This window comes from Paramormyrops kingsleyae, chromosome 11 (genome assembly GCF_048594095.1).
Source record: "Paramormyrops kingsleyae isolate MSU_618 chromosome 11, PKINGS_0.4, whole genome shotgun sequence".
In the NCBI taxonomy this organism is placed as follows: Eukaryota; Metazoa; Chordata; class Actinopteri; order Osteoglossiformes; family Mormyridae; genus Paramormyrops; species Paramormyrops kingsleyae.
In genome coordinates, this window is record NC_132807.1 from 17281607 (window position 1) to 17303757 (window position 22151).

General features: G+C 42.4%; 3 protein-coding genes across 5 annotated transcripts; 2 read left to right on the plus strand and 1 right to left on the minus strand.

Annotated features, from left to right (window-relative positions):
* Window positions 1–2014: 2014 nt before the first annotated feature.
* lrrc61 (leucine rich repeat containing 61) lies at window positions 2015–6630 on the plus strand. The gene is made up of 10 exons (XM_023816565.2): window positions 2015–2141; window positions 2284–2465; window positions 3227–3322; window positions 3572–3718; window positions 3900–3960; window positions 4483–4568; window positions 4660–4725; window positions 5358–5426; window positions 5552–5677; window positions 5835–6630. The coding sequence occupies exons 2-10, from the start codon at window positions 2438–2440 to the stop codon at window positions 5939–5941; spliced, it is 786 nt and encodes a 261-aa protein (XP_023672333.1). The 5' UTR covers window positions 2015–2141; window positions 2284–2437; the 3' UTR covers window positions 5942–6630.
* A 1668-nt stretch (window positions 6631–8298) lies between these two features.
* Window positions 8299–13843, plus strand: idh3a (isocitrate dehydrogenase (NAD(+)) 3 catalytic subunit alpha). 3 transcript variants are annotated; one of them, XM_023818344.2, is made up of 12 exons: window positions 8975–9305; window positions 9634–9663; window positions 9782–9844; window positions 10204–10287; window positions 10493–10607; window positions 10697–10884; window positions 12087–12220; window positions 12464–12566; window positions 12649–12713; window positions 12813–12897; window positions 13051–13203; window positions 13298–13843. In XM_023818344.2, the coding sequence occupies exons 3-12, from the start codon at window positions 9794–9796 to the stop codon at window positions 13379–13381; spliced, it is 1062 nt and encodes a 353-aa protein (XP_023674112.1). In that variant the 5' UTR covers window positions 8975–9305; window positions 9634–9663; window positions 9782–9793; the 3' UTR covers window positions 13382–13843. The 3 variants fall into 3 exon arrangements, with proteins under 3 accessions (XP_023674094.1, XP_023674104.1, XP_023674112.1); XM_023818326.1 differs by lacking the exons at window positions 8975–9305; window positions 9634–9663 and adding an exon at window positions 8299–8451; XM_023818336.2 differs by lacking the exons at window positions 8975–9305; window positions 9634–9663 and adding an exon at window positions 8509–8934.
* Window positions 11592–21368, minus strand: acsbg1 (acyl-CoA synthetase bubblegum family member 1). Its single transcript, XM_023818313.2, has 14 exons — window positions 21194–21368; window positions 20155–20225; window positions 19674–19942; window positions 18818–18906; window positions 18441–18561; window positions 18269–18349; window positions 18042–18191; window positions 17118–17294; window positions 16866–17047; window positions 16560–16793; window positions 15444–15661; window positions 15024–15163; window positions 14687–14933; window positions 11592–14558 (listed from the first exon to the last, which is right to left on the minus strand). The coding sequence occupies exons 1-14, from the start codon at window positions 21271–21273 to the stop codon at window positions 14482–14484; spliced, it is 2136 nt and encodes a 711-aa protein (XP_023674081.1). The 5' UTR covers window positions 21274–21368; the 3' UTR covers window positions 11592–14481.
* Between the last annotated feature and the right edge of the window lie 783 nt (window positions 21369–22151).

The following is a 22151-nucleotide window of genomic DNA, read 5'->3' on the forward strand; positions in this document are numbered from 1 at the left end:
CAGCAGAGACTGAGACTTTAAAGAATGCACAAGTGACCGCACGGCGGCGCTATGGAGCACAGCCAGGTGGCAGAGAGCAGCTCACGGAACATTATACAGTACAACGGTTCTCTGTTTACAAGAAATTACATAGATCTACAAGCCAACAGTAATTAAATGGCGGTTACAAACTTCATCATACATAACTAAGCAATAATGTGGAAAAAGTGTCTTCAATAAACAGTTAATTGTAGGATATTTACTAGAATATCACGACAGAAAGTATTAGGTTGTAATGGTTGAGAAAATTGCTTTAAATGTCCAATGTTATTGAAATTTCGGAGCAGATTCACTATCACAATATGATAAGCTCATGTTATGGAATGTTCCAGTTATATATAATGTATAATTGGAACATTAATATACAATGTCATAATTTATAGCCTATAGTTGCAATCAGAACACTTCAAGGTCGCAATGATATATATATTGCATATATAATCTGCTGCATATTTTTAAAGCTCAAACCAAACATTACAAAGCAAACTGATAACCAATATAACAGACGGAATGGCTGCACAATTATTCTAATCTACGGCAGCAAGCCAAGATCAATAATGGTACCCAAAACTTTTGTTAACATATATGGTGTGCAAGACCAACCTTAAACAGAGCTGCCTTTTGAAGAAAAAAAAGACAGTGATGCCTACAAAATTTCAGAGAATTTCCCAACACAAATTAAAAGAAAATGAGGAATTCTGCCAGGATCTACACTACAAAGCTTCTAACAAAAATACCCAAATTCTGCCAAAAAGTCTAAACGCTTGGAATTGCCCACAAGCTAACATTGAAAAAACCCTTTAGAAATTCCTTTTCAGTCTGGAACCATCCATCCAAGTAGGCACACACATGAACAAGATAAACTTACTCTTTATAAATGCAAGATCAGGCTTGGATCCATTTTTTAGTAACGTACTCGGCTTGGGAGAGTGGCGCATCTAGCTTTTGGCAGAACTCTGTAAACCGCTACCAGCCTTTAACCCTTTATCTGATTGTTTTTGTGATTGCTGACAATCGCTTGTTACCGCTTTTATATAATTTGGGGAACGGAAAACATTTATGCAGTTCACCCAGCTTTCCGGCATCTTCCAAAAGAAGCATTTGATGCACATACTCATTAGTAGTTGTGATTGTGACATCCAGTGCAGAATGTAGCCCAGCCTCGTGCCCTGTATGAGGCTCCAGGCAACACTCACAAGAATAACTGGTTCGAAGACGGATGGAAGGATTGATATATGAAACGAATAACTGAACTTGCATTTTTCAACGGTAAATCTGTACTGTGGTACCCGCCCATCCATCTTCCTACCACTATACTGGCCAGAGTCACCTGTAGCCCATCCTAAGCAGCACAGAGTACAAGACATTCTGGTTGGGATGCCAGTTCATCACCGGGCACATACATGCACACACTCTGGCTAATTTAGAGACGCCAGTTAGAAAACACACATAACACAGGGAGAACGTGCAAATTTCACACATGCAAGTGGGATTCAAACTCAAACTCAAACCCAAACTTGGAGGTGAGACCAGCATGCTACTGTTTAAAGTATGATTTGAAAAATAAGTTATGCCTATTTTCTCTTCTGCTGTTTCCGAATCTCCCCTTGTGCCTCGACATGAATGACCTACTTATACGCAAGCATGCAACGTCAGAGGATACACAGAAATAACTCTTCAACTGAGCAGCGGAAAGTCTTTTGCAAATCAGGCCAGCAAGACGCAGCATATTAATGTTTACAATGATTGACTAATAACAATGAAATTGCACTTCCAGATACCAAACACTGTCGTTCCAGTGCATGTTTCGTGCCAGTACAAACCGATCTTGGCTCAGATAGCATTTATCTCATAATGTTTAACATGGGGAGTGGCGAAGGTTAATCGGATCATAAATCAGAGGGTCGGTTGCGTACCAACGTGGTATCCTAGATACCGCCAATGCACCACGTCTTGCCGTCTTTTGAACAGCATGGTTGCAAAGCACCACGCAATAGTATCTTCATTTCCGGCAAACTGACCTGTATCCTTGACGACAAGCTAACGAACCCGTCTCTACGGAATCGTAAATAATGCGGTCTGATTCCCGTTTGCAGAATTTGGTACAGATGTAGTGTATATTTTAAATCTCTTGACTTAAAATTATGATAATTTCCTTTAATGTATGCTAATTGTGTCTGTTGAAAGCGTGTCGTCACGAACGATGCGTATGTTTTTCTACATACCCGACAATTGCTGCTGCAGGGATAATGCAGCGCGCAGATTCTCTGGATTCGCCGAAAACGACATTAAAATCGACCTAACTTACTACGCTTTCTCCAAAGATGTATAGTGTTCGACACATTCGTAGTTAATTAAATAACTGAAGGAATAAAAAAAAACAAATGAATATTTAAGGATGGATGTCAAGAGAGAGAAGGAGCAGGGTAAGTATGGGTCGCCGTCGGGACATCGTCTGCTCAAGAGGACGATGCCTGATTTATCTGTAGGTGGGTTAAAGGTCCCAGAGGTAAAGCGCTTCTCTCGGTAACGTGACAAGGGGAAGGTCCATCCATTACATTTAATTATCCCTTATTTACCTTAATTGGTCTTCTTTAAGAAGCGTAAAATGAACTGTTTTGGTTATTTCTTAGAGGGATTTCTTAAGTAATAAAGCAGCGTTGCATCGGTCTCGCCGAACAAACTCAAATATATTAAATAACTGATATAAAACAGTGTTAAATAACGGGTTCTAGGCACTGGCAGTATATAAACATAACTATTGTATATTTGCGCTGCCAGTGTGGTCCCTACACTTAACTGCCGCGGAACTTTTCAGACAGGAGGACTATAGGAATGTGAGTGAGCTGACAGAACTATTAAGTAGTCTATATAGTGATCTGCTGTAACGCAGATGGATGGTTATTTATTGTCGAATATAAGCATTTAATGTGCTGTGCTGTGCTGTATTTATATATCTAATGATATATGACAAATGACCTACTTTGGAAGTCATTCCACATTATTCTCCCTGATTTTCCCCAGCTTGCTATACAAAAGTGTATTCTTAAATCTGTACATTTACAGCTGTCTGGATAAGACACTGGGTTGCAGAGCCATAGTCAGTTACCTAATATGAGCGGAGTATGAGGCAAGAAAATTGTTTTTGCCTGCAAGAAAATTCTAATCACATTTTAATGCTTTTCAGAAACAGACGTTGCTAAAATTACACCCGTGTTGCTTAAATCAAGGACAGGAGAGTTTGATTTGGAATCAATCTTGTTCCTTAAACTCCGAAATCTGGGTAAGATTTTCTTTAAGCGATTATTGCATGATTGTACCACAGCACCAGATACTGTTGATCTCATTTGTACTTTTGCACATATATATTGGCTGTTTGGTACATATTGTTTAATTATTACATGTCTTGTGTTTATATTTGCACTGTGCAAGAAGTTGCTAGACAGTAATAAAAACAGAATTGAATTGATTGTGGTTTTACATGTGTTCAGCTTTAGTTAAACATGCTATCTATCACTGATTATGTTCACAGGTATCATTGATCTGGGATGCATAGGAGAATGCATGAACCTGGAGAGGCTGGACCTTTCTGGAAACAACATTGCAAATCTGGTACCTCTAGCATCTCTTCGGCGACTTCTAGTACTCAACTTGTCAGCGAATCGGATCGCAAGTATAGGCAAGAGCATTTCATATTGTCATATCAAAAGGACTAATATTCTTATATTCAAACTGAAAATTGGGCACATTTACTCCTACAGTAATTGTGTGAATGTGAATGTCCATAATTTACCTGCAGGCATTCCTTTGGCCAATCATGTTGTAAAGGCTGTCAAATGTTCCTCTGCATATCATTTCAGAATCCATTTGCACTTGTGACAGTCTACAGAGCCTAAATTTGGCTGGAAACCTTATTAGCAGGTAATTGTGAAGGATTTATTCCTAAGTATTAATATTAAATGTTATTCCTAAGTCTTACAATGTTAACAAGTCTTTGACTAGAAAATTATCTTGTGAACATCATCTTTGATGATCTTCTCATATGACCTCTAATTTGCTGCACACGGCACACTCACGCCTTTCACATCGCTAGCTCTGACAAAGGAGCCTTAAATATTGCATGTTCTTTCCAAACTTCTCAGGATAAAGATAGCACCTTGGTTCTTGAGGTATTTTCACAATTTGATATGGAATGTGTTCTATAATTAATCGTGTACATGTTTCTATAAAATAACCTTCAATATTTTAACTTGGTTTGTTGGTGGAAGAGCTTATCTCTAAAACTGTTGTCATTCTTTACAAGTCTTTACAAGGTCATATGTCATTTTGGATAAATATTTGTAACACACATAATTCTTCTTTGGTTCCCACTGCAAGCAAATCACCATTTTGTGCAGACTGAAATGAAATGTTCTGTTTATGTTGTGTGACTTGTGTTCTCAGTGTGGAAAATCTCCACTCCCTTAAGTCATTAAGAAAACTTGAAAATATTAGACTGAAGGACAATACTTACGACTATACCAATCCAGGTGAGCAGTATTAAAGCTCTATATGTATGTATTAATGTGGGACAAAACATAGCAAATGACTACCCACTGAAGTATGTTTCTTTTTTTAAAGTCTGTAAGAACTCCTCATACCGAAGCATACTGCTTGAAATGTTTCCAAATATCAAAGTGCTGGATGGTAAGCATGTTTTCCTCAGAGATGTGCTGGTTTATACAAATGCGTGTTCTTGGGGCCGAATAGGCAAGTTTCAGTTATATAATCATTATAGAATGTGATGGCTGATGAATGAGGGCTTAAGGTGGACTCAGAGTATGTTCATACGTCCGTGATTTTCCATAGGAGAATCATGAATATATATTTGTTTATGCTTCTAATAAAGTCACGATAGTATATTTACATTTATTTCTATTAAGCAGGTGCTTTTGTCCAAAGTGACGTTCAAGTGAGGCAAATAGCATTTTGCAAACATACGGCTGTTACGGAGTTGACTTGGCATAAGTGCAGCTAGGCCGAGCTTCCAGTGAACACCCAGATACACGTGTGAGCAGTATTAGAGTAGGAGCTACACAACATCTACCAGACAAAGCAAGAACCTAATAAGACTGCTATTCAAATCATCAGAACGTGCAACATTAAGAGCATTCAGGGAAGACGGAGTGGGATCAGGCTAGTAGAGGTATTCCTGGAACAGACAGGTGTTGAGGCATTTCTTGAATATACTTGTATTTAGTCAGGTGCAGATGCTTTGTGGGTGTATAGTTCTGACTAACTTCTCTTTCAAAATGTATCCATTTCATCTTATTTTTCAGGTGAACGAGTGGTTGGACGGGGGAGTGATTTGTACCAGCTCTGCAAAGACATTGATGACATCATAAAAGGTATTGAAAGCAACATACAAGCAGTACTTATTATAAAGGTCATGCATCCTTACTATAAACTATTTTATCAAATTGGAGTCCATGTGAAAGCAAAACTGCATCAAAAGATTGTCTCCCTTTATCAGCTGGTATATATAGAAATGGACCCCTGCCAGAACTACCAGACTGCAAGCCCTGGGTCGAGGATGGATTTCCAGAAATAAAGACCTCAAATAGTGCAATTATTGAGGAAGCTTATAAACAGTTCAGTGGTAAGTTGATGGAAATCGTACAGCACCGTATTACGCTCATAAAAGGGTGCCAATTGGAAGGTGTCTATCAGCAACAGGATTCACTGAAACTGTGCAAAACATGGATTCATTTTGACCCTGACAAACATCATGTGTTTCTGGCCCTTTCCTTCCATAGACATCCTTCATGAATGCAGGCTGCTGAACAACCGAGCAGCTCATGTGATTGGTCAGACAGAGAGGGCTTTGAGCCTCAAGAGCATGCCCAAGGAGTACACAGTTTGAAAAGGGTGGCAAACCCCCATGCAGAGCCTCACAGGGCACTGAGGCAGAAGGCAGCTTTGAAAACAAATCAGCGTAACGAGCTGCTGAAACACATCCGGTCATCAGATTGCCTCTCCCCCTTTGCGAAGCATTTCAAGACCTGTCTGTTCCATGAATTCCTCTACTAGCCTGTTGCAGTTCTGGTAGCTGCTGCTCCAGTACTGCTTACCTGGACATTCATTGGAAGCTCAGCCTCAAATGTGTCTGATAAATATGTAATTTTTGAAAATGTCACTATGTTTAACATGGTAATTCTGCTTAAAGTTGTTACCTTATCCTTGTGGCTTGCAATACGTTTCTCTACTGAATTGTTGACCTGCTATGGGGTCCAGTGGACTTGAAGCTACACAGTTTGATATTAATTCATTGTTAGGCATGTAAAGGTATTTGTTTTACACACAAAGTCTAATAAATGCTGCTACATGGACAGAACATTTAGTTGAACTAACATATTTATAATTTTTCTACCTGTATGTGGACAAATCAGTAAAAAATTAACATATACTGCTGCTAATTAAATACCTACCTGTAACACCCTTAAGCTATAACCAATACTGAACATGGTTTTGGTTCTACTGCATAACGCAGCATGTTGCAAATGTACAATAGGGTGGTGCTATATCAAACAATTAAAACTCGTTCTTGGCAAATTGTCTGACCAAGCCTTACATTTCTTTGCAGGTAAAATAATGATTTAAAATCGATACAATGTTTTTGAGAATCGATACAATATCGTGATTCTCAATAGCCTCGATATTTTCTTACATCCCTTAACGGTATTATAATGTAGTGGGGTCTTGGCTGCATGTTTTGATTAGTCACTTGGAAGCATTACGGTACATCATTGTATTTCCAAATTGCCAGTTTTATTATATTACATTTTTAATTGAACAGATTCGTCTTACCCCACACGTCCTTGTAATTACAATTATTTTTACAATTTTTTTATTTCATGGGCAGAAGTAACAGTTGCAGGGTTTATAAACTTACATTAGTTTGCACGTCCTCTGACACAGGAATAGAAATAAGTTCGAGTATCGGTCGATTTTCGTTTTTGTAAATTTTGCTCCACGCGGTGACTTCATAATAAAGATTTGGACGTTTTCACTGACAACCGCTGATAATACAGAAAAATGTCGAGGGTGTGGGCTAAACACACATTGCCTCTCAAACTAATGAACGGTATAAACTCGTAATTCACAAACTTAAAGATCCATAGCAGGGTTCTTCAAATCTGGACCTTGATTCCAAATCCAGGCCTTGTTTTCAGTTCTCCCAGGTAGTTGTTTAATAATTACTGATTCTGATTGGTCAGAGGCTTCACACCTGACTGACAGGTAAAGGAAGGCTGGAAACCCAGCAGTACTGGAACATCGAGGACCGTGATTTGAATAACCCTGATCTATAGCGTGTAAAGGTACGTTTACGGATGATACCAATCCTATATACCGAAATAGAATATTGCTTTGGCATATTCTCTAGTACTATTGATGACTACCAATGTTCACTATTATGTCGAGTTTTATTAACTTTGTTTCAGCACTATATAAACGCTATTGAATCGTTTGCATACAAATTAATTTGGTATCCCTTTAGTCGATACTATTCATTTTGGACTAGCTTAATACCACGTGACCATAAATACGGAAGTACAGCCAGTAACCATGCTTTACTGTGGGAAAAGAGATTGCAGTAGAATCAGAAATATTGCCGTCTTAAATTTTCATATCAAGTGACAGTTTTGTCGGAGACATAATCTGAAATGCTGTTTTAACTCAGTTTTCAAGAAAAATATTTTCCACAGGTCGAGAAATTAATCACTGTCTGGAGAACTCAAAATTGCATATTAAAATAAGACCCGATCATATATTTAGCAGAAATCCCCAAAATGCCTACCCAGAATCATCCCTCCAACAGTGGTGCCTATAAACAACCTTGATCGCATTGCTTTTGTTATCGTACTTCATCAACGAGTGTTTAAATAGGGTCTACACAACCAAACAATATAACTAAGATATATATACAGAATATGAAAATGTGCTATTAATAGATAAGCACACATCCATCAATTTTCTATACCCGCTTAACCTGTTTGTAAATATAAATAATGTGAGTGAGACCACAAGATGTGGGGCTACAGATGGTTTGGGGTGTCTTCCTGTCTTGTCTGACATAATTATCATAATATAGCTAAATGCTAACCGTCTTATGGTATGTCCTATTTAGATCATTCAAATACACATATCCTATTACATAATGCTGTTCCAGACATTTTATAACTTTGACAGCAATCCTTAAAGCGTGGTTATGCAAAGGGATGAAATATGTAGGCGGAAATAACGGGACCGAGTAGCAGCTTTCCGGCAAACACAGCGTTAAACGCCCGTGGTGCACTGATCCTCCTTAGCGGCTGAGAGCACGGAGTTCGGCAGGGAGCCGTGAACATGGCCGGGCGCACCTGGAGGTCCACGGTAATCGGCGGCAGGCTCTCACGCATCCCGCACACGCCGCTCTCACCTCGCACGGCGTCCTGAACGCGGGATGTGGACTTATTCGGACGCGGCGATGCTGGATGAGGAGGCCCGGCGTGTCCTTCATATGCAAGCAGGGCGCCTGTGCGGAGCGGGGATGCTGTTTATCAGCCTCTATAATACTCGGAGCCGCAAGCCGGAGGAAAGGCTGCTGATCGTGCGCTGCATACTTATATATTAGCAGGAAGGGTTAGCGTTATTGTTAGGAAGTTTGGGTTAGTGTTGTGCAGGACATCCTGGTGCGCTAACTCGGCAAATTACCGAGCTAATCTGGCCCGGTAGCCTGGCTGCTAAACTCGGTTTAGTTAGTGAGGATGAAGGTCGGGCCGCGGATTCCCCGAGCAGGACACGTGTCGGGCTCTGGAGGATTACCCCGCCGCTTTGGTTAGGGACCCGGCCCATCTGAAGTAAGGCTGGAAAAGGGTGGGTATTAAGCTCACTCTAGAGAAGTGTAAAGACGGAGACCGCCTGATATCCCCTGGCCGGCCCGTATCCGGGCAAGGTCACGGCGGCTTTAATGGCGAGGAGGCGGCCGACGGATTGAAGCCCCGGGAAGCCGCCAATGGAGTTAAAAGCTCAAACCGTCCCGATTAATTAATCGTTTATGCTCTTATGCGGAGTTTCAGCTTTTTCTCCGGAAATAACCCGTCGATCCCAGGCGATGTGAACATCGTGTTCTGAACCGTTTGGCTAAACTAAACAGGATCGTTTCGTTTCTTGCAGTAATTTTCTTTTACAGACGTTACAGATACACGACATTTTCGACGCTGTGTATATGATGTTGACTGAGATTAGGCTAAGTCAGTGGTTCCCAACCTTTTTTAACTCACGGCCCACACAGCCAAACACATATGTTTCCGCGGCCCACTGCAAAAGAATTTAAACGATCCCGCTTTTTGTGTCGGGTTAACTAAGTACTCGGAAGCAAGGCTGTTAATTGTCTTTATTGAATAAACTGGTAATTTATTTCATTATATATCAAATTATGATTTATTTGATTTTGACTAGACATTTTTTATTATATTAACAATATTACAATTTCTATAAATAATAATTGGGGGCCCCCCTGCAATACCGTCGCGGCCCACTAGGGGGCCGCGGCCCACAGGTTGAAAACCACTGGGCTAAGTCATTGAAGATCGTTACGTTAGGGTAATTGACCCTCTTTAACCAAATAACGTGTCTCTGTAAGATGTCTTCTTTACTTAAGTGAATGTGCCTTTCTTTAAATGAAACGTTTTGTTTTTCTGAAATATATTATGTTTTGCAGTTGCCTCTGGTTATGGGAGGTTTAAAGAGCAAGAGCCAGTACGCAAGAAGTTTTACGCAAAGTGTAAGTGCATATTGGTGGTTAAAAACTAAATGATTTTTTAATAAAAGTTTAGTTACTACTTGTTTCTGCTCATTTCCCATTTTGTGGGGTAGGGTTAGATCCTGTAGGTGACCGTGGCGTCACTGCTGGGCCCTTGAGCAAGGCGTTTACCCAGCTGCTCCAGGGACTGGCTCACCCTGCATTCCATTACAGACCTTGAATTACATTACTGTTCATTTTTTATTGTTGCAGAATAAACCCATAAAATGAATTTGTGCAAACTGTTAATATAGATTCAGGACGGGCACTTAATGTTTAAAATTAGAAGTGTGACACTTTCGTAAGGTTGGCACTTAACCTGGTGTGCTGTTTCTTTAAAGGTGCAGACTGTCACATTAATCCCTGGTGATGGAATCGGCCCAGAGATTTCCACCGCAGTTATGAAAATCTTTGAGGCGGCTAAGGTCAGCCTCTCAGAAAATATCTCCCTGTCTGCATATGTTCTGTGAAGATGCCGTCGACTCCTATTTTGCCTGCAAGTTGGGACAAGCCTTGTCTGCTGACAGTCCCACGTTGTTGCGTTTCCTAATGCTCTTGTCTTTGATCTTGTAAGTTAGCTATGGTCTGTGTTCTGGAGGAGCCAAGTATGGTTCTGTCATGTTCTCCCAGGCTCCCATTCAGTGGGAAGAGCGGAGCGTGACGGCAATCAAAGGGCCCGGAGGGAGGTGGATGATTCCCCCTGAGGCCAAAGACTCCATGGACAACAACAAAATCGGCCTAAAAGGTGCTTCACACAACAGACGTTCTTATCAGAGCGTACCGCCATGGGAGGGCGCTGCGCTGTTTAAGCATACCACTCGTGTTATCCTGCAGGACCTCTGAAGACTCCCATCGCTGCCGGCCACCCTTCCATGAACCTGCTGCTGAGGAAGACCTTTGACCTGTACGCCAACGTGCGTCCCTGTGTGTCCATCGAGGGCTACAAGACACCTTACAACGACGTGAACCTGGTCACCATCCGAGAAAACACGGAGGGGGAGTACAGTGGAATCGAGCACGTGGTGAGAGGCTCCTTCACCGCTGAGATAATCACGGATAGATCTGTGGCATCTGCACATATGTATGTCTGTGCTTGTGTATGTGTGTCTGCGTGTGTGTGTATGTGTGCGCGCACATGCATGTGCGTAACTTTGATCTTGGAAAAATCTAGGAATGAAACTCTTTGGTGTTAATCTAAGAGGGATGCCCATATTTAAAAGACCCCACCTAAACTGGTTACATGAACAAGCAAGAAAAGACCCATAAAACTTCATGGCACAATGGGAGCCCCTCAAGGTATCCAGATCTTCATCTGTCTCCTGGCTGAGGAGCCCTTGGATCCCTCAAGGGGAACCCTGACCATACCCCCCCCCCATATGTCCATCACACAGATCTGCATTGACCACGCTGCTTGGCATGTTTGGCACTATCTGTGACCCCCCCCCCCCCCCCCGTCAATCTGGTTTTCCAGCCCTAGTGATGATACATGCAACATTCAGGTTTTTAATCAGCAATGGAGGAGTTTATATTTCGAAAGATATTGAGCTCTGGTATTTTCTTATGTGCATTTGTCTTTTTGTATCCAATTTAAGTTGTATTTATTCATTTTTTTACATTCCCTGTAAAATTTATGAGCCTCTTGAATGTCCACTGTTAAAGAATTTCGTTTCCCAAACTGTAATTTCTTATAAATGTGTATGTTCATACAGTAATGTGTAAAAGCCTTGGGTAGTCAGACAATGCTCAAAGTTTATTTTTTTATTTATCTAGGTAGTAGGTGTATATTTACTCAGGAAAAAGTTTAACAATAGAACATATTCAAATTAAGGATAACACAATAAAACCCACAAGAATTTCCTCTGAGCCCCTGGTACCTTACTGGATGACCAGAAGATCACCACTTCAGATCCCAAATCTCTCATTAGAGGCACCTCAGCCATTCCATGTATTAATTAAATTTCACCAACAGCTCACTTAATTAAATTAGTATTAAAGTCAGTGAGATATTGAATAGCTATATGCAGTGTGCTAGTGGTCAACTTGTGTGTGTTGGATGATTTTTCGATATGGTTTTGAAATGGTTAAGCCAACACATCTTGACGGACGTCATACTTTTACACCCAACATGAAGATCATTTAGACATTTTCTTTGACTGCTTAAGGGTTTTCCGCAGTGCTGCATGTTTGAATGTGAACTCTTTGCCGTACCTCTGATTGCTTTCAGATTGTTGATGGAGTTGTACAGAGTATTAAACTCATCACTGAGGATGCCAGTAAGCGTATAGCTGAGTACGCTTTCGAGTACGCCAGGAATAACCAAAGGACGAGCGTCACAGCGGTCCACAAAGCCAACATCATGTAAGCCAACATCTGTGTCGTGTATATAAGTGTCAGAGGTAATGGTGATGGTGTAACCATGAAGCCTAAAAGCTGACTCTAACACCAGGTAGTGGGCATGCTGTCGTTGTTCTGTTGCAGTGTGTTCCTTCACTGTAAACTCAACTGTTAAATGCTGGCCAGCCTGGTTACAGGAGAGAGAGTCTTGGTAGAGGCCTTAATGCTGACCATTTGCCGTTTGTGCTCGTTCATTCTTAACGAAAGGCGGATGTCCGACGGCCTCTTTCTGAGGAAGTGCAGAGAGGTGGCGGAGAACTTCAAGGACATTAAATTTACGGAGATGTATCTGGACACCGTCTGCCTTAACGTATGTCACATCCTCCAACTCCTACACTGCAGATACTTGCTCATTCCTGCTGCCTGATGCATTTAGTAATGTTTTCTTTCAGATGGTGCAAGATCCCACACATTTCGATGTACTTGTGATGCCAAATCTGTACGGCGATATCTTGAGGTACACTCAAGAACGATTACTACTTCTTTTAATAGATTCGTTTTAGCAGCTGTATAGTGATGGTAAACAGCCTTACCAAGATGTTTATGCATGTTTCAGTGATCTGTGTGCTGGTCTCATCGGCGGGCTGGGAGTGACCCCTAGTGGTAACATCGGGGCTAACGGTGTCGCCATATTTGAATCGGTAGGTTAAAGGTTTGTCGATTTGAAAATGCTGTCTTCAGTAAGATTGTTTTTCAAGTACATTATAATTTGCATTCCAAATGCAAAAAGTATTTAAATTTAAAATTGAGCTGATATGCTGTGACACTGCAGTGCAAACACTCCCCTCTCTTAGGTCCATGGAACAGCACCGGACATCGCAGGGAAAGATCTGGCCAATCCCACGGCTCTGCTGCTCAGCGCCGTCATGATGCTGCGGCACATGGGGCTGCACGGCCACGCCAAGAAGATTGAGAGTGCCTGTTTCGACACGATCAGAGACAAGAAGGTGGGCTTCCTCCCTCAGGTCTTTGCGGCGCCATTAAAACCCCCCGGAGCGTGATTTAGAGAGCCGCTCACATTTCTCCACCTGCCCTCCTCAGGTTCTGACCAAAGACCTCGGTGGAAACTCCAAGTGCTCAGAGTTCACGGGCGAGATCTGTTCCAGAGTGCAGGACATGGACTGAGAAGATGCTGCTACCTTATGATGTCACTGTCTGTATGGGGGATGCTTCCAGAAGCTGCAAAGATCAGACCTCGACCTTCAACCCTTGCACTGTTTGGCTCGCCTACATTAAGTGTTCAAAGGAAAACACCTGAAGCTCTAACTTCACGAATGTGGCTTTTCTTCTTTCTGCTCCGAAAAAACAACTCTTCCAGCCTGTGACCATTCTGAACTGTGTATTTTTTTTTCTTTTTAGTCATTATGTAATGTAAGTTATTGACTGCTTTTGGTGTTTCTTTTCTGATAAATGTCACACTTTGCAGATTTGCCGTTGTTAATGGTGGGTATGGCCTTATCTTTGTTTCCCTGTGGTTTGCAATGGGGTATTTTTAAAGGTTTTGTGTCTGCTTTATTTTTTTAAAGATCTGGACCACTGCATCTTCAAGCACAGAAACTTAAAATAAAAATATTTCTGGCATCCAAATCTGTCCCTTCTATGTGAGTGAGCTCTGTTTGTGTTTGCTATATCACTGGGCAGTCGTTGGGGGGCGCTGTAGCCTCACATCTCTAGGGTTGGGGTTTCCAGTTCCAACCCTGCTCTGTGTGGAGTTTGCATGATGTCATAGTGCTGTGCTAGTGTCCTTCTGCAGTCCAAAGACATGGAGCTGGTGTCTATAAATTGCATATTGTGCGTGTGCCTGTGTGCCCTGTGGTGGACTAGTGTCCTGTCCAGGCTGTACCCAGCCTTGTGATGTAATATGCCTGGGATTGGTTCCAGGTTCCCCATCAGCCCTGACCAGGGTAAATGGTCAGAGGATGGATGGACCCCTTGGTAGTATTTGCAAAGATGCCCAGAATCAGAGGAACCAAACTTAAGTATAATCCTGTGTGAACAGGTCAGTCGGTCAGTGATTTCTGAAAATGGTGTAATTTGGTAACTAAAGTGAAAATCATGTTGAAATGAGCAATTTGAGGATGGAGCTGACATTAAAAAGATGAGAACTGTGCCTAGTGGTCATGGTGAGGAGGAGCAGAGGAGGGAGGCCCCCACATTAATGGAACAGCAGTACAGTATGTTATGGTTTAGAGGCGCCCCATTGGGTAGTAGGATTAGCTACATGTTCATTCTGTGTAGAACGCCTCGATTTCCTGCCGATATAACTCCAGGACGACGGGTCTGCGCAGTTTCATCGTGGGACCTACAACGAGACAGATCCTTTGAAAACATCTATGCCTTCACTTTATGTAGCCCCATTTTGGTAGGTTGAGCACATTTGAAACTCTGAGCGACGGCTTTGGTTATGTGGGTTCATACAAGCCTTCGTACCGAGTTCCCCTCCGGAGACTGAGAAGTCTCTTGGCAGCACAGCCCACTTCTGTATGCGCTGGGCGTTGGATGTCGCTCGGGAGTTGACCCTGTCGATTCCCTCTTGGATGAGCCGGTACACCACCTTGTCCTTACCCCCGATGATGTCCGACACTCTCATAGCCTGGCTTCCAAGTTGCTGGCAGCATTCTACAGCCTCTATGCTCAGCTCGTCGATGGGCTCCGTCGTCTCTGCATTGCAGACGCACTGAAAGGCAACCGGGACACCAAAAGAATGCAGTCAAGGAGTGTGTCTTAGGAAGCGTTTGCCGGGTGTACCCGTTCAGCTGTGAGGTACCTTCAGGGTCAGCAGCATCGACAGGAACTTCCTCTTGTCCCCAATCAGCATGGCGTTGCTGATGATGGGAATTTCCTTTTTCACTGCGTCTTCTATGAGCACTGGCGGGATATTTTCCCCACCTGCCGTGATTATCAGCTCTGTGTGAACACAGATATATTTCATTATAGACTTACAGCACAAAAGCTCAAACGCACTGCGAGGGAAAGCACTGGATGCATGTTAATACAGTGGCAGGAGTCAGTGCTTCCCAGTCCGGTCCTCGGGGACCCGCAGACAGTCCATATTTTTGTGGACTGTCTGGCAGGGAGCAGGGAGTGAGCAAAAATGTGGGCCGTCTGTGGATCCCCGAGGACCGGTTTTGGAAATACCGCACTATGGGATCGTTCTGCTTAATCGATGCAGCGTGGCAGGGCTGACCTTTCATCCGGCCGGTGATGTAAAGGAAGCCGTCCTCATCTGCCTTTCCGAGATCCCCGGAATGCAGCCAGCCCTCCTCGTCCAAGGCCTCCCGCGTCTTGTCCTCCATATTTAGGTAGCCCATGAAGATGTTGCGTCCCCAGAGGCACACCTCCCCGTTCCCATCTGCGTCCTCTTTGTCCAGCTTGAACTTGCAGCCAGGAATCACTTTGCCACAGCTATACAGAATTAAGGTCAGCATGTCATCGAAGTCCAAATAGGATTGCTAGGAATTACTGAGCCTGACAGGTCCCATGGCCCTGACCAGGATAAGCAGTTACATGGATGGATGAGCAGAAGGCTAGATGGATGAATATATGGGTAGATGGATGAGTGGAAGGATGGATGAAAGGAGGGTTGGATGGATATATGCGTGGATGAGTAGAAGGATGGATGGATGATGGATGGATGAGTAGGACTGATGGATGGAGTAGAAGGATGGATGGATTGATATATAAGTGGATGAATGGATGGATGATATATGAGTACACAGATAGGAGGATGGATATATGGGTAGATAGATGAGTGGAATGATGGTTGGATGGATGGATGAGTAGATGGATTGATGGAAGGGTGGATGGATGGATGGATGGATAGTTTGATTGGCAAATCAAGCCCAAATGCATGATCAGATATTGCTGCTCGCTGTCACCAGCACTGGAGAAAACATTCTGTAGGGCAGTGATTCTTAACCCATGGATTGCGACCCAAATTCTGAAAGGCAAAGTTGGGAATGTAAGCTTTTAAAACCAGCAAGCTCCTATTCTGATCCTCGATCAGATTTCCCATCCCCAATCCTATAATCCTATACAAATGGGGTGAAAATGCTTTGAGCAAAATGAGTGAACACTCAACCAATCCATGAAGCCAAACCACAGGTGCTGAATTTAAAATTCAATGGCACATCCAATCAGATTTGTGAGATTGGTGAAAATTGCAGAGTGCACTGTGTGCTTGATCACAGCGTTAATTTAAACCTGAACTTGGTATAGGGTCACGACTGAGCTTAATGAAGCATAAATGCCCTAATGTGTGCTATAAAACATGTATGTGCTGCACCTGCAGGAGGAATCAAACCTTGAGAGCCTGTAGGCATTTGGGCCGGACATGAAGTGAGGCCCAGAGCTTTCGCTCATGCCATAGCCCTCGTACAGCCTGATGTCCAGGCCCAGGAAGAAGGCCAGCGTCTCACTGGCTAAGGGGGCCGCCCCCGAGAAGAACTTCTGGCAGCCAGAGAAGCCGAGCTCGGCGCGGAGCTTCTCCAGCACAAGGCTGTCCACCACGTTCAGGAGGAACGGCCTTCCTTCACTCCTACAAAACAAAGAGATGTTCCAGGATTCACAAAGACGTCATGGGAAAGGCCACGCGGGTTAATCGCCGTACTTGCTGATGCCCCTTTGGTGAGCCTCCAGGCTAACAGACATAGCCCACGTCACCAGTTTCTTCTTCACGTAGCCCAACTGGGTGATGCCTTCTTTGATCTTCTCCATCATTTTTTCCCAAACGCGAGGAACACCCATGAGAGATGTGGGATGGACCTCCTTCAGAGTGCTCACTAAACTTCCCTGAAGGAAAAAAAAGTGACTTACGTAGGAAACAAACATGTGGAACAAGCTCTCTCAGCTATATAGCTACCTTTAGAGCATCAGGCTGTGCAAAGTAAACAAGCTCCCCCCATTGAATGCCAGTCCAGAGGTCGTAGATCTGAGCGGCGATGTGGCTGAGGGGCAGGTAGCTGACCAGGACCTCTTGGTGGACATCGCCGGGCTGCATGTCCCCTACCCTGCTTGCGTGGAAGGCGATCCATGTGATCTGGGAGGTGGTGGAGGGAGGACCTACAGCCTGAAGTTCATGCCCTGACTTCAAACCATGAAGTCACAATATCCGTCTTGCAAAAACATAAGACAATGTAATAACGACGTCTCACTATGTTCTCTTAATGTTCTTACTGTTACTTCTTGTCAGTGAATTCTCTTATTAAGTTCTGGCTTTGTTGGAAGGTGTTGTGTAGCTCCTGCTCCAATACTGCTTACTGTCACACCCCGCTCCGTCCGCTCCTGATGTGTGCCACGCCCACCTCGTTACCTCGTGTTCAGCCCTGATTGTGATCACCTGGGTCCTGTTATGTCTAGCTCGTCTTTTGTATTTAGTCCTCGTCTGAGTCCGTCTTCCCCAGACTCGTCATTGTAGTGTCAGAGTGTTGTCCGTGCTTGTCCGTCTTTGATTAATAAATCCAGTTTTCCTGACGTTCTGGCGGCACTTCGCCTGCTTCCCTGCTCGCCCTCCCCGCGAACGCTGACACTTACATTCACTGGAAGCTCGGTCTACCTTCACTTACTGTATGCTTAGTTAACTACTTGATAGGATATATGTCTGTAATGCGCTATTTGCCTCATTTGTATGTTGTTTCGGACAATAGCATCTGATAAATAAAAGTAAATGTAAAAATAAAGTAATATATAATGATAATAAAAATTGATACACTCACACTAAGGGATTTAATAAAATAATGAACATTCTGGAAGATGTATTGACACCAAAATTCTAGAGTTGACGTACATTATCATGGCTAAGCATCACTCCCTTGGGCTTCCCCGTTGTTCCAGATGTATAAATGAGAACACAGCACTGATTCGCTTTCTGACTGTTGATGACATCATCCAGATCTTTCTCGGGGATATCCTCTCCGAGGGCCATAAACTCCTCCCACTGTTGAAAAAGAATTCCTGTCACTTATGGCCCAAGGCAACGACGTGCTAATGATGCACAAATAACAGCAGGCTCACCGAGTACAAATTGGGCAGCGACATCTCAGTTGGTTCAGAATATTGTATGATAGCTTTCAAATGAGGCAGCCTACCCTTAACCTGGAGGGTCGGGGAAAAAGACAAGGTGAAATCTAACCTAGTAAAGTACAATGTGTTTCAAAGCGAAGGAGATGTGCAGGAAACCTTTTACCTGCAGAATCTTGTCCAGCTGCCTTCGATTTTCCACCACAATGACGTTAGCTTCGCAGTCATTAGCGATGTAGTGGCATGCTTCTGGAGAGTTTGTGGCATAGATTCCAGTCATTATCCCTCTGGTGTCCACAGAGAGCAAATCAGGATCTGACCGTTTGTTAACTTTTCAGTCAATGTATACTTAAATCATTTATAATTACTATAATATGAATTACTACAAATTGCTTAAAAAACAATAGTACACCAAGCTACACAATCACTATTAACATAGCAGCTAAATCTATCAGTGTAAAAGGACCGATTTTAAAAGGGCATGAAAGTCCGTACAGTATTGCAGAGACAGCGAGCTGTCGTAACTTGATCACGGCAGCTCACCCTGCAAATATGGCACCAACCGCTGAAAAGAACCATTCTGCGGAATTAAACCCAAGAATGGCCACACTATGGAACCTCTCCAAGCCAAGCTGCATGCAGGAAGACAGGACATCCATTACTACCTGCATATTATATACCGTACTGTGCAAAAGTCCTAGGCAGTCGCAGAAAATGTTGTTTAAATGATCTTCATGTAGGTAAAACTATGACATTATGTCTGTCAAAGTGTGTCAGCTTAGCCGTTTCAAAACATCTCCTAAAATCACCATGGTATTTGCAGCAACCGTGCAATACACTATAGTATATTTTCTGACTCCACCACTACCTCACCTTGTTTGGCTAAAAGATACCCCATTGAGTTATTCAATAAATCTAATTAATTAATTGAGCTGGTGAAGAAATGTAACGAACACAGAGAATGACTGAGGTTTGGGAACCAAAGCAGTATTCATCCAGCCATCCAAGAAGACATCAGTAACCTTTTGCAGAACAGACTAAATTCTTGCTCATTTTTATTATGTTACCGTAATATTTTTTTCTGACCAAATATACACGTACTACGAAGATAAACAGCCATAAACCATTTGCTTGACTGCCTTAGACTTTTGCACAGTACTGTAATTGTAACACATTTTGTATTATAATACATGCTATGCCAAGAGAATTAAAGGTTTGAGGATCAATGTGAAAAATACACTGAAAAAAACAAGTTTGATTCTTCAAATATCAAAGTCAATTCAGACATAATGTGTCACAACTTGTTGAACAGGTTTCACTTATTTTACAGACTACACTGAAAAAAATTCCGCCGTTCAGCAGTATATGAAGTTGCGTTAATGAATCATGCAACTGATACCTTTAGGAAGCTCCGGGCGGCCGCTCGACAGCAGCGGTAGTACTCAGAGAATGTGATCTTCTCCCATCCACCGTGCTTCATGGTCGCCAGAGCCCACAGGTCACCATACCTCTCCACTGAGGATTTAAACATCTGGTGGAGAGTGACAGGTTCCTGCAGGCATGTTTCATCTATCCTAAGTTTAACGGAACCACTGGCCTCCGTTGTCCAAAGACAGTCGGCTGGTGCGAGCGACGCATGGTCAGCGATCCCTTGAATGCTTTTAACGTCTAGTGTAAAAAGGGGGTGCGATATGAAAGGGCTATCAAACTCAAATACAGCTGATGAACATGATGATCTTGTACGTCAAACAACGGAGTCAGAAACAATTTCAAGGAGAATTAACTAATAATTATCGCGATAATTTCGCATTATTGTATCCAGTTAAAATATGCATCGGTAACCGTAAAACTGCCGAGTTATGTGGACGGTGGACGCTCACTTGACTCGATGGCCTGCTTGTCTCTGTCCTTCACCAAGCTCTGCATGAACCCCTGTGCTGACAGTCCCAGGCTGTAACAGGCAGGGCGGCGACGGTGAGGAGGGGACGAACAAGCACAGAGCAGCTGCACCCTATAGTATTTCGGTAAATCACATGCTACGCATTGTTCGCTCCGCACAATGTCCGGCTTAGGGGACTTACCAGCACAGCCCCGCGGCTTTGTTCAGGGGGAGAGTCCGGTTAAATCAGAAGAGCTACTCAGTCCCCGTGGTAGAGGAAACTCTTTTTAATGAATCTTACAATATACAGTCTCCTGGCGCAGCAGGAAATAGTGACGTTTTGTTTTAAAGCTTAAGTCAAATCCAAAAAGAAAAAAAGCACCATTCACTGTTCTTGAGAGAAAGCCAAAATGTCTGCTCTGTTCCAGTTAAGTAACCATGCAGTGTTCGTTTTGAATCACAGAGTTTTAGAAAGAGCCTAACACCCCCCAGGCCTTGGACAGGATGGTTCTGGACTCGCTTTTATACCCACTCGGCTGGTCTGCAGCATTTTAAGCGACAAGCCGAGCCGTTAAATTAAATGATTTTCAATGAAGTGTAAAAAGAGTTGACTTACTTCAAGTTATATAGTTAGACACATTGCACACTTAAAAGCTTTTAGAAAACTCCTTCCTTATTATTATTATTATTATTCACATTATTATTATTATTATTGAGGATGGTGATGATGATGATAATAATAATATGAATATGAATAATAATCACAATAATAATATCACTTTATTGATCCCATTTGAGAAATTCTCTTTCCGGCTACCCCATCGTTCGCTCCATAACACAGACACAGCTTGGAGTCACGGCTAATCTGATTTACTGTTGACACAAAGTTTACTTTTGGAAGTAGCCTGCAACACTCTGTGGTTTAATGACACACATGAACATCTACGTCTATATAATATAGCCTATGTATAGTCGTACATGACAAAAATACGCCGTGATTGAATATATAGGTTGAAGATACATTTTTAAATATTTCTCACCTGTCTGCGGTTTCGTCGATGCATTCCTGGTGGTTTTGACTGTATTCCGTAGATCCGATTGTACCGTCTATAGTGAACATGCTGACTAGCGACTTACAGTGTTACACCTTCCAAAACCTGACATTATGAAAGAGCACAGATGAATAGTGCCAAAGTTTGCTCGAGGCACCGCTGAGTGCTGTTCTCATTCTAATGAGGGGGACGGCAGAGTGTGTAATACTCCGATCAGCGCTGCAATGAAATTAAAACAGCCACCTAAATGTTTCTCCGCACACTTAAAACGTTAACAATGCATCGTATCGCATGCTCTGCGTCTTGTCTGTTATTAAAATGATTAAATCCCGTCTAATAGCGTATTTTCTTAATTTCATTGTGTGAACATGCAATGCATCCTAACCAGCTCTAGCCCATTTAAATGCAAATATTTTAATCTTGAAGCGAATCCAGCGGGATACCACGAATAAACTCAAAAAAGCCTGGATATCTGAAAAACTTCTAATGAAAGAAAAATAAAACATTTCACTTAGCCTACATTCTACAATCTCGGTACATGCTGTAGGTAAACGAAAATCCATTGAAACCAGTAGGCCTATTATCATGGCCCTGCAATGCAAATTTGTTTCCTACATTTTAAAGCACATTTTGGTCATTTTCAAAATATGGTGCCTGTGGTGACCTTAGTGTAGGGATTAAAATTTCATGCAGATATTATAAAACAGTTTTTTTCATGTTTTATTCCGAATGGGTAAATGGTTATGAATATATCAGTTTAATGACATTTGTTTTAAAAATGCATTTCATACATGTAGTAAAATTTTGTTTTGATAGATATATTTAAATGCAAAGTAATATATAATTGCGATGAATATGGATACACTCAGACTAAAGGATTTACTCAATGCCGAATTAGATTAGTTAATTAACGATAGATAGTTTACGATTATGTCATAATTCTTCA

Bases quoted from the DNA above. Each gene is read 5' to 3' on its own strand.
- lrrc61 (XM_023816565.2), top strand. From the start codon at position 2,438: ATGGATGTCAAGAGAGAGAAGGAGCAGG. The intron at 3,961-4,482 runs GTAATTGTGAAG...TTGTGTTCTCAG, and splicing joins GCTGGAAACCTTATTAGCAG to TGTGGAAAATCTCCACTCCC. The intron at 4,726-5,357 runs GTAAGCATGTTT...CTTATTTTTCAG, and splicing joins AAATATCAAAGTGCTGGATG to GTGAACGAGTGGTTGGACGG.
- idh3a (XM_023818326.1), top strand. From the start codon at position 8,425: ATGGCCGGGCGCACCTGGAGGTCCACG. The intron at 12,221-12,463 runs GTAAGCCAACAT...TCTTAACGAAAG, and splicing joins GTCCACAAAGCCAACATCAT to GCGGATGTCCGACGGCCTCT. The intron at 12,898-13,050 runs GTAGGTTAAAGG...CCCCTCTCTTAG, and splicing joins GTGTCGCCATATTTGAATCG to GTCCATGGAACAGCACCGGA.
- acsbg1 (XM_023818313.2), bottom strand. From the start codon at position 21,273: ATGTTCACTATAGACGGTACAATCGGATCTACGGAATACAGTCAAAAC. The intron at 18,192-18,268 runs GTGAGCCTGCTG...CTTTTTCAACAG, and splicing joins CGCTGCCCAATTTGTACTCG to TGGGAGGAGTTTATGGCCCT. The intron at 17,295-18,041 runs GTACGTCAACTC...ACCACCTCCCAG, and splicing joins TGATGCTTAGCCATGATAAT to ATCACATGGATCGCCTTCCA.